The following is a 12,112-nucleotide window of genomic DNA, read 5'->3' as shown; positions in this document are numbered from 1 at the left end:
ACTAATCATCCACACCAAGGCCTCCAATTCCTCAATGCCTCACTTCGCTCCCAGGCCATCACCCTTGCATTAGACACACTCTTTTCCTTTCCCCATTTTGCCCACTTGATAAACCAGTTCAGTTCAATACTGTTCTCTTCTCTCGAGCCCTTTGTCCCCTTATCATTTTGCTGATCTTGCCCAGCTAAGACTCAGAGAAACTTGCTATAGATTTTTTTCTAGTTACCATCTTCTATTCTAATTTTTTTTCAAAAGGCTTTTAATTTTATGTAATCAAAATTGGCCATTTTGTGTTCTGAGACTCTTTTCTTTCTTTGCTCATAAATCCTTGCCTGATCTATAGATACAAAAAGTAATTTCTTCTTTTTTCCTCTAATTTGTTTACATCACCCTTTATATCTAGGTCATGTATTCATTTGGAGCTTATCTTGGTAGAAGGTATGAGATGTTGGTCTATACCTAGATTCTGCCAGATTGCTTTCTAAGTTCCCTAGTGGTTTTTGTTAAATAATGAGTCTTTATCTCATTATCAGGGGATCTTTATATTTATTGAACAATAGGCTACTTTGTTTCCTTCTGTATGTTGTGTATCTAATCTATTCTACTAACTGACCATTTCATTTCTAAACCAGTACCAAATTGTTTTGATTGCTTTGTAGCATAGTTTGATATCTGGTACTGGCAAGCCCTCTCCCGTCCCAGTTTTTTCATTATTTCCATTGGGATTCTTTACTTTTTATTTCTCCAGATGAATTTTACTATTTTTTCCAGCTTTTCAAAGTAATCTCTTGGTAACTTCAATCGTATGGCACCAAATAAATAAATTTAGGTAGCACTGTCATTTTTATTATACTGACTCAGCGTACCCAAGAGCAATGAATGTTTCTCCAATTACTTAGGTCTGTATTTTCATAAAGTGTTTTGTAGTTGTATTCACGTAGTTCTTATGTGTCTGGTAGGTATACGCCCAAGTATTTTATACATTGGTTTTATTTTAAATGAAATGTTTCTATCTCTTCCTTGCTTGGTTTTGTTGGTAATATACAGAAGCACATTGCTTATTCTTTATATTATTGTATTGGTGGAATATTTAAAACAGAGAACATTTTTTCAGTTGGACATAAAATATTGATGTGTCCAACACATCAAACAGTATTGTCACTATTCCTGGAAATATTTTGCATATTTGTAAGACATCAGTAAATCCTGAGTTCAGATGTGGATCAATGGCTTTGCAATAATCAACAAAGACAGTATAAGTCTTATGCTGCTTTTGGGTAATTTGCTCAATAATTAATGAATCAATAATAAGTAGCTCTTTATGCTCTTGGGATTTCCTAGCATATACTAGTTGCTCCTTAGCCAATATTGTTTTCTTTTAAATGATTACAGATGTTTTTAGTGATACAAGCTGTGAATACTTTGTATAAAATACATAAACCCGTAAATGGAAGGGTCTCTGGTATTATCATCTTTTGTAATAGATATATGATACCTTCCATTAAAAATGGTGAGAAGACATTTGTTGCAGCTGCCGCTGCTGTTTATTATCATAATGATTTTCTTATTCTTCCCGTCTTGTAGGCTACTGTGGTCAGTTGAAAAGCCTGCAAAAAAAAATTACCTATTTTTGTGTACATTCACATTCACGATCTGATACTCTTTCATGATCTGATACTCTAGAAATAATGTACTCTCTTTACCACCTGAATTACATGCCTCCTTAAGCCCTTAAGGCAGCTAGTTGATGTAGTGGCTAGAATGTTGCGCCTGGAGCAAGAAAGATGTGAGATGAAATCCAGTCTCAGATATTTACTAGCTTAGTGACTCTGGGCAAGTCATTTAACTGCTGTCTCTTTCCTCAACTATAAAATGGGGAAAATAACAGCACTTACCTCACAGGTTATATTGAGGATTGAATGAGATAATATTTGTAAAATGCTTAGCACATAGGAGGCACTTAATAAATATTTATTTTTTCCTTTCTTCATGTGTCTGAAAGCAAAGAAATGATATGTTTTCTTTCCCTACATTAAACTATATTGTTTAATGTATTCAGGATAGGTCAGGTCCTCCATAAAAAGGAGAATTTATTAGGGACTGTCATGGTAGCAGATACACATATGTGTTATGCATATGATAAAGAGATAGAAGGGTGGAAGGAAGGAAAAACCCTGTAAATACTCAAGAAAAACTGAATTTTATTTTCTAGAGAAAATCAACTAAAAATGGATTTTGAAACCACAAAAGCATGATGAGAGAACCTAAACTGAGCTAAGAGTATTTATCAATATTTAAGCTATGGACTTTTCTCCATGTGTATGAACATCTGCTACATAAATAAATATATTTTATCATTCTTTGGCAACTACTAGCGGATGGACTAAGACATTCTTTCAGTAAGTGGATTATTGGAATAATTTAAAGGTCTAGTATCCAGGGAATTCCTCTAATTACAAGTGGCAATGAATTACAGAAAAATTTCATGTAAACATAGGATGTTTAAATGACAACTGCCTTTCATAGAGATCTTCATTATGTTATTCCTTTACTTAACTAAACTCTCAAATCAGAATATATAACATCAAACCAGTTATGCTAATTAATCTTGGATTCTGTTTAGGATGTCTTTCTATTCTAGACTATTATGTACATACACAAGTTAATGCTTTTATTTTTTAAGATAAATATTTAAGTATGCAACAACTTTACTTCCAAAATATTTTATTATAAATCTCCAAATTAAGTCAAGGAGGATTTATTAAGTATCTATTATGCACTGAGGATACAAAAAAAATAAAAACAAAAAAAAAAACAACCCCCAACCCCCCCCAAAAACAGTCTCTGATCTCAAGAAACTCAGTCTAATGAGAGAGCCAAAATGCAAATAAGTCTGTACAAAATATATGTGTATAATACACACACATACATATACACATACATACACATATGATAACTTAGAACTAAGCACCGAAGGAGACAGTTGCTTAAACAACTTGCATTGAGCACTACCAAAATTAATCAAATACCCTATAACAGCATGATAATATTAAACTTTTAAATGGCCTTTCAATTTACCCATTAATAGGCTCTTGCTGAGGACACTGTACAAATACATCCATGAGAGCTGGAGGGGGGGAAGAGGGAGCAAGAACCATGTATGAATGTATGAATACCTTGTACCTCACCAATCATCAATACACATTATATTAATAGTAACAGCTAGCATTTGTATAGCAGTTAAAATCTTGCAAAATACCTCATTTGATTCTCACAACCTGTGAAGTAGGTGCTATTATTATGCTTATTTGAGGGTAACAAAGGTTAAATGACTTGACCAGGGTCACATAGCTAATAAGTGTCTTAATCATTATTTGAACTCAGGTCTTCTTGTTTCTATGTCCAGTATTCTATTCATTGCATCACCTACCTGGCAAATACACAGTGACAATCCTAGTTCAGACCTTCATCACCTATTGTCTGGATTTTGGTTTCCTTCCCATTTCAGACAGATAAACTTCCTAATACAAAGGTGTGAACACATCACAACTGCTCAAAATCATCAGTGGTTTCCCATTACCTACAGTATAAAATATGCACTCCTTAACCTGGATTAAGATCACACAAACTACCTCCATATTACCTTTCCAACCTCATTTCCCATGGCTCCACATCATACAGTCAATGTACATTCTTTCCAAACTGTAAGTTAGCTGATCCTCAACCTCTAAGGCATCCATTCCAATCTAACTCAATCCAATAAGCCATATATTGGAGTCACCTTTGTAGGACGTACTAGTATGAAAAGACAAAATGAAAATCTATCCCTCTCGAGAAGCCTAAATTCTCCAGAGGAAGAGAGTAATAATCAGTATGTAAATAGTCAAGTGCATACATGATAATTTGAGGGAGAGATCATTGACAATTAAAGCAAACAACAGGAAAGCCTTCTTGTAGGAGGTGTCACATGAATTAAACATTAAAGAAAGGTAGGGATTCTAAGAGATAGAGATGTGAAGTCCATTCAGGACACTGGGCACAGCCTCTATAGGACACAAAATTGAGAGATGAAGTGATATGTAGGTGGAGCAGCAGGTCATTTTGGCTGGAAAGTAAGCCTGTAAGTAGGAACTGTTTTATTTTTTTTGTATATGTATTTCAGCAACTAGAGCAGTTCCTGACATATAGAAAATATTTAATAAATGCTTGCTCACTGGCTGCTTGAATGTACAGCGGCTCCCCATGGCCTCTAAGAACTCTTAAAGCCCTTCACAACCTGGCTCCTGTCTTCCTGTCCAGGATTATTTATATCGTTACTTATACATTCTCCCATCAAGGCAAATTGTTCTCACCGTTTCTCACATATAACATTCGATGATGTGCTCCTGTGCCTTTGCACCGTCTGCCTGCCATTCCTGAAATACACTCCAGTTCCACTTTCACCTCTAAGAATCTCTATGGTCTTTAATAACTCAGTTTGAATCTTATACGGGCCTTTCCTGATTCAGAAGGTATAGGGGACAGACAGGATAAAGGTATGAAGATGAGAGATGGAGTATAATATCACAGGACCAAATAGGCTAGAATTGTTGGATCAGGGTACATGGAAAAGGTGGGAAGGAGGCAATTTAGGAAGAGTTTTAAATACCAAGCAGAGGAGTTAATACTGGATCTTAGAGGTAAAAGAAAGTCACTGAAACTAACTAAGAGGGGGAAAGAAATAAGACTGAAGATTGATGTGCTCAGAACACTTTAGGCCAGGCTCAAACAACAAATGGCCCACAGGCTGCTTGGGACCCGCCAAAGGATTTCGGGCAGCTGTCACGTGACCTGTGGCAATCAATCATTGTCTAAGATATCCTTTGGTGGGCCCTGTGTTGTACAAGTCTGCTTTAGACCTTCACTAAACTAAGTGAAGATTAGACCGGAAACAGAAGACTAAAGGCAGAAACACCAGTTAGAAGACTATTAAAGTAGTCCAGATGAGAGGAGATGAGGGCCTGAGGTAGGATTGTGGCCATATGAATGAAAAGGAGGGGATATATAAGAAACAATGTGATGATCGAAATGAACAAGACACGGCAATGGATGGAATAAATGGGGTGAAGAGTTGAGTGGGACATTGAGATTTCAGGTCTAGCCAACTGGATGGTGGTAGTGCCCTTTATAGTAACTAGAAAATTATGAAGGTAGGAGGGTTTTTTGGAGGGGAGGTAATGAGTTTTAGACATGTTAATTTTGGGATGCCCATTGGACATCCAGTCTGAGATGTCCAAGAGGGAGCTGGACATGCATGATGGTAGTTCAACAGAGAGACCATGACTCGATATATACGTCTGGGAATAATCTGCATAGAGATGATAATAGAACCCTTGAGAACTGATGAGATAACCAAAAGATTTAACAAGAGCGAAAAAGGGACTCAGGACAAAGCACTGAGAGATACCCATTGTTAGAGGCTTAATGTCTTACATGTCTAGTATATTTATTATAGTAAGGATTCCTTTCCAATTGTTGTACTAAAACACTAGGGAACTAAAAGACCATCCTTAACATTCATCAGCTATGAGGACCAATAGATAAAAACAGATACAGGAAAGCTCTGAAGCTGCTCAGCCTCTCTACCACTATGACCACAGGCTGACCTAACACAGAACGAGATATTGCCAGTATCCCCAACCTTTAGCCCAATTGAAGCCATGCTCTATTATCCTTCATTAAAATTCATTTGGATACGTATATTTTATATGCAGGCTTTTTCCTTTCCTAAGGACCACATCACTCATTTGGAGAGGCATTTGTCACTAAATGCAGGAATTACTTATAACTGGAGAGATTAATTACCCTCTCCATCTTAAGTAAAAAATTTTTTTACATATTTAGAAAATAGCACTAATTTGAGGAGTTAGTATATTGGGTGCATAAGAGAAGATACACTGTATCTTCTGCAGAAAGTGGCTAGAGATGCAGTGCCTTCAAGGGAAGGCCAGGTTTCCACAAATAAAAGAACATGGCAAGAGCATAAGATGAGATCAAAGAGGAAACAAAGTTTGTAGAAAGGAGTTTCCAAAGAAAATTCTAGCTCTTTTCCAACTAAGCTATTTCAACTATACGGGGCAGTAAGGTGGCATAAAATTGTAGAGCGAATTCTGGGCCTGGAGTTAGGACAACCTGAGTTCAAATATGGCCTTAGACGTGTACTAGTTGTGTAATCCTGGTCAAGTCACTTAGTTTCTGTCTACCTCAACTTTTTCATCTGTAAAATGGGAATAATAAGAGCATCTACCTCCCAGGGCAGCCAGAGAATCAAATGAGATGATATTTGTAAAGCGCTTTGCAAACCATAAAGTATTACATAAATATTAGAATAATTATTATTGTATATTCATGTGACATGGTGCAATTTTCCCTTGTATCCATCAGCGAAAGAATAACAGGATTTATCTAATGATAGTCAAACTATTTACATTATTTTGGGATCAGGCAATAAATGAGGATTCACTGACTCATGGACTTTGAAAGTTGAATGGAGCTCTATAGAAACTGATGTTCAGAAAAATTAAGGAATCTGCTCAGAATCACAGAAAATGGTAATACCAGAGCTAAGCCTGGAACTCAGGTTTCCCCAGCTCAATTCCAGAAGGTCTATATAAAAAGCCAAGTAAATTAACCATTATATTAATAAGGCAATTATGACTCAAGCAAATTAAATAAAATGATTTTAAAAAGGAAAGAGCATTTATTTTAATCATATAAATAATAACTCTAATGTTAAGCAGATAAAAATTCTCTTCTTATATTTCTTGAATTCCTCCTGGTTGTATTCCCTTCAACATATCTACTCTTGGGCTTATTTATGATCACCTAGATAGTTCAAAATATACCTGCAGATAAGGTCATTTTAATACACTGAAAAGATTACTGCAGACTTCACAAAACAAAAGCTTCTAAATAACGTAAATGTTCATTTACTGAAAATAGATAGTAAGTTTTGGCTTGAAAATAAACAGAAATATTGTTTGCAATTTGAAAAACAAAACAAAACTATGTCTTTGTTCCAAAAAACAATTTAAAGATTTAGAGGTTGTAAGGAAAGTCTGTCGTATTTATGTTCTTACGTAGTATGAAATTTGTCACTAAGAACAAATGAGCTACAGAAGCCAAAGAACAAAATATTGAAGTCCTAGAAGTAGACTTTTTGTTCCTTTGCATCATCAAACAAGTTTCAAAACATTCATTTATGCTGATTGAACTATTTTGAATGTAATTAACCTGTGAAATGATGGCTTTGGACTCAGAGAATTTTATTTAATGAAAAAAAGAAAGACACAAGAATCCAATAAAAGGCTGAAGAGGCAGCCATTTCTGTCAGATGTGGGTATTTAGCAATCCACTCTTATTTTCCACACTACTTTGAAAATGCTATATACAAAGAAGGCTCATGCTGCCAGGCATGCAATTTGTGTACTTTTAGAGGTATATAGAAAAAAAAGCTAAATATATTAAATTTCAGTGGATTTGGAAGCCACAGAATAGGTGCATGTAACTTTTATGACAAATAACTCTGTGTTATTACATATTCTATTAATGAGATAGATTGAATGAAACTAAAATTTGAATATGTATGACTATCAAAGAGCAGCTTTTTTGTACTGATTTTTTCCTAAAAAGGAGTAAGTAAAATTCTTTGAAAAAATACTTCTGATCTCATCACAGACTATCCAAATAAATATATTTGAACCTAAAAGTCAAAATATATTCTGATGAAATTATACTGCTGTTAAAAGAATTTATCTCCCTCTAAATTTCTATTATAACTCGTCCTAGTCATCCAAAAATAAATATTCCTCACATTTCAAGCAGCTGCTTCATTATAATTTCTAAACAAAAATAATTATTTTGTTGTGTTCACAAAAAGTAAGTAAGGTTAAATAAACCTTTTGAGTACAAAGATTTCACTTCTATAGTAAGTAGCACTAGTTAAAAGACTGGGGAATGGGTAAATTATTGCACCAAATGGCTGAGAATTAATCTCTGCTGACTAGCTGCAATCTAACGAGGCATCTGTGTCCCAGGGAACCCACAGTATGTCCCTGGCGGTATGTGTAGTGTGTAGAGACTGCATGGCATTCTTTGTCCTCTTCAGCAAGCAGCTTTTCGTCTCATTGTTTAGAATATCCTCATGCATCTGTGACGCGTGGAATGCATTCATACTAACAGACTTACTATTGTTTTCTCTCAGAAGCTTTGTTGAGCAAAGACTGCATCACGGTTCTTGATAATTATATTGCTTAATTAATCAAGACAAAAAAAATTTGCAAATCATTGCCCCGTTGCCAAGCAGGGAGATAAAAAATGAAAACAATACAAGCTGAAGCAATATAACAAAAGTAACAGCTATCTGATCAGAAATTCTTATATAATGAAGCTATTAATGCTAAATCGGTTAATGTTAACATTGCTCCAGGTGTCTCTACTTAGATGCAAACAAAAAGGCTAACATTATGTATATAAAAGGCCAAATGTTGCCATGGATTCTGTAACCTGATAGAGAGGACAGCCTTTTCATTTGATTAGGGAATGCAATTTAAATACCAGGGACTGAAGCCAAACAACAGACATTTCCCTTTGCAAGCCTCTTTCATTCACCCTGGGGTCAGTAGTTGGTGAACAAAAGGTCAGCCACACTTGCCCTGGAAATGTCTGGATTAATTTTATTACATTGTAATGGTTTGTATTTTAAATGTAAGGATAACACTAAATTTCCAGTTACCTATTATCCTATTTTGCCCTTTGGGCTTTTGAAATAAAGTATTAAGAAATCGGTTCTCTCAACTCATTTTGACACAATTTGTAACCAATTTTGCAAAACTGAAATTAATATTCACGTGAAAGTTTCATAACAGAATACATTTGATAATAGTATAAATCTCTGCTTTTTTTAACCTTTGAAGATGAAAAGTAGAGTACCCTAGAGTTTGTCCATAGAGAAATAAGAAAGTTATGGAAGAGTAAATGATCCTGTTAAAGTTTTCTTCTTAACATATGCATGAAGTTTACTAAAGTAACTACTGCAGGTGGACAGTTTCTAGTTCTGAAAAATGTCTTATGCTATTTGCTAATGATTTAATACTTAACTATTTTAAGAGTTAAAGTTTTCTAATAAATCTTTAGGATGAAAATGCTAATTTTATAAAGGAATAAGTATTGCTGATACTACAATCTTCATTTACAAAAGATACAACTTCATACATTTTGGTATCTAAACAGCTAAATCAAAGATAATACATATTTATTGTGAAGAAACTCCTGACTTCTCATTTGGTGAAAAATCTCTGTAGGAAATTTAGTGAAGAACTCTTTATAATACTGATTTTGAGAAACAGTATAAGTATCACTTTTCTAAATCACATTGTATCTGGAGTTTCCACATGTGGTAGTTAAGATGTTTCAGAGGATAGTATCACACACTTGAGAAGTCTTACATGTGATTTTTTTTTTTGTTTCTTTTAACCTAAAGGTAAAGTGTATTTTTCATAACTTTATTAAAAGCAAGTCTGTAAGTCCTAATTCAAAAAGTAAAACACTTTTGATTAATTAGCTAAACTTAAAAAAAAGAGGTTTTAAGGACAGTAACTCAATTTAGTTTGGAGATACTAGATTATGCACACCTTTTGAATAAAAATAGAGAACAAATTTAAAATTTGCTTAAATTTGGAATCATCCTACTTATGAGTTCCCTTGGCCATTCTATTCTATTCAATTTAACAAACATTTATTGACCACCCACTATTTACTAGGCACTGGGCTGAGTGCTGGGAAGAGAGATAAAACAAAAACAGTGCCTGCACTCAGGGAGCTTAGAACATTTTAACTATGAAACTGTTATACAAATCTGAAAATAGACTATTTTTACCCCCATGGATGATGATCTTAATTTTACTAAATAAAAGATTGTTATAAATAATATTAATGGTATTAATTTAGGTAGCCAAATTAGTCCATAGAACTTCTCATAGGATGGGTCTTGTAATTTTTAGGAAAAGTGTTAATTGGTTAAGCTGATTTTGTGGCAAATGTTAAGAAATCATTAGATTATCTATGTCACAACGTACACAGACAACCCCTTAATATATTCAAACTACTGATGCCATCCACTATATTGGAATTTTAGAGGGGTTTCAAAATGATAATATATTGGATACTATAATTACAAAAGGCAATATATTGCGTAATAGAAATGAAATCTTAATTTGCTCATTTCTTCATATTTCTTCATCAATTCAATGTGTAAAATCAGACTTTTAATTCTTTTTAATATTCAGTTCTTTATGACAAATTTCTTTTGGAACTGGATTCTTAAAAGACGCTTCAAATAAATAGCAAACAGTGAAATATGAAGTTGGATACTTGGAATCAAAGATTATACTGTATCATAGACTTTGAATACCTTTGCTCATATATAACTCAAGTTAAATATGAAATAAGTTTTAACTTAGCTGTATGTCGGCTATTACCAACAAAAACATAAATTACTTTAATGCATTTATAACATCATTTCTCCATAATAGTTATTAATAGTTAACCATATGCCAAACAGTACATAAGACATGGCAATAATATGATGAAATTGTACCTCTGGTTTCTTCATTATCTCGATGAAGAACATGTGATTCTTCATTGGATAAATAATAATTAAAACATCTCCAAAATCTGTTGGTATAATACCCCTGCGGTAGTTCCTGGTGTGTTCAGACCAGACGATGTGAACCTCGTCATTTCCCAAGTGACGAAGCTGCAACAGCAAATTGGCTCTTTATTAATCAGAGTGATAACAACAGTTTATGAGGGGTCATGGTTTACAAATTGAATTACAATGCTCAGCAGCAGAAATATTTCATTACTTCAAAAGGTTAAAACACTGATTTCTTCTACGTGCAATAAAATGGTGCAGGTGGCATGATTACTTAAAAATAATATGGGCCTCATTTGAAACACATATTAGTACTTATATAATGTGTATAATGAGCACATGCAAAGAAATTATTGTTATTCCAGTACAGTTTTAGTAGGAAAGATTTTTCAACTAAAATTTAATATCACCAAAAGCATCATTCTCAAAATTCTATGAACTAAAAATTGAAAGTTATTAATTTTATGTATCATAGCATTTCTTTAGAACACTCCTGATTCAATATCTAGTTGTATAGAAAAATACTGTATGAACAGAAAAAGAATCATACAATGATAATTATAGCATAGTTTGTTGTACTGTTTATTATGCTTATTTGCTGTCGAAAAATTTAAGAAAACATTTTTTAATTACCTCTGTTTAGCAAAACAAAAGAAATGTAAACTTATACAAAAATTATGTTTTATAGTCAAGGTTCAAAGATCATAGTCTAATCATCATGCTATTTTACTCACAGAGGACAACGCAGAATGAATTTCTGTGATTTGAAGATATTAAGAAAAATGAAACATGCCTCATAAGTAACCATATTGAGGTAAGTATGAAATGGGTGAAGAGTGAAGAAACTTGATTACAAAAATCAAAATGGTCTCCTAAAAACTGTAACTATAGAGATGCTTCTAGCTAGTGGATTTTTCAATTATTCTTGTTAATTCCTATTAGGAAGATAAATTTTCAGTCTTTTTAAACAATAACAGGATGATGTGGGCATCACGAAAAAATATTTCTAAACTTGATTTACAAATACAACAGAATGAAAAATGAAAGGACATCAACACTTAAACCTGTGAGATATGTGTCATGTGTTAAAGGTAAAAGTAAAGCTAGACTAACATGAAAAGCATTTTGAAAAGAAAAAAGGTAAAGATTATCCTTTGGGGAAATATGTATGTAAAACTTATCATGATGCATGTAATATACTCAAAATGTAGAAAGATTAGTATAATATAGGGGATGGATGCTCTACATAGGCAGCTCAAGTACTGAGGGAAAAACACAGATGAACATAATATATTCTGTTTTTCATTATAAGGTTACAAAGAAGTCAGTTATGTTGAAATGCCTCCTAATCTTTTCTATTTCATTCTTCTGGAGACAACTCTATGATTCAACTATTTAAAAAGAGATTTGTACCTCCAT

General features: G+C 33.6%; 1 protein-coding gene across 3 annotated transcripts in view; it reads right to left on the bottom strand.

The window, feature by feature from the left end:
• Positions 1 to 12,112, bottom strand: part of RALGAPA2 (Ral GTPase activating protein catalytic alpha subunit 2) — a 407,209-nt gene that overhangs the window by 143,756 nt on the left and 251,341 nt on the right. For all 3 annotated transcript variants that reach the window (XR_003567134.1, XM_027840277.1, XM_027840278.1), the window contains exon 36: positions 10,637 to 10,795. Coding sequence is in view for 2 of the 3 variants with exons in the window: in XM_027840277.1 (XP_027696078.1) it covers positions 10,637 to 10,795 (159 nt within the window). In the remaining variant the exon portion in view is untranslated. The remainder of the gene's footprint in view (positions 1 to 10,636; positions 10,796 to 12,112) is intronic.

The sequence above is a fragment of the Vombatus ursinus genome, unplaced genomic scaffold (assembly GCF_900497805.2).
Source record: "Vombatus ursinus unplaced genomic scaffold, bare-nosed wombat genome assembly UNPS02014841.1, whole genome shotgun sequence".
Classification (NCBI taxonomy): domain Eukaryota; kingdom Metazoa; phylum Chordata; class Mammalia; order Diprotodontia; family Vombatidae; genus Vombatus; species Vombatus ursinus.
This window is presented reverse-complemented; position numbering and strand designations above follow the sequence as displayed.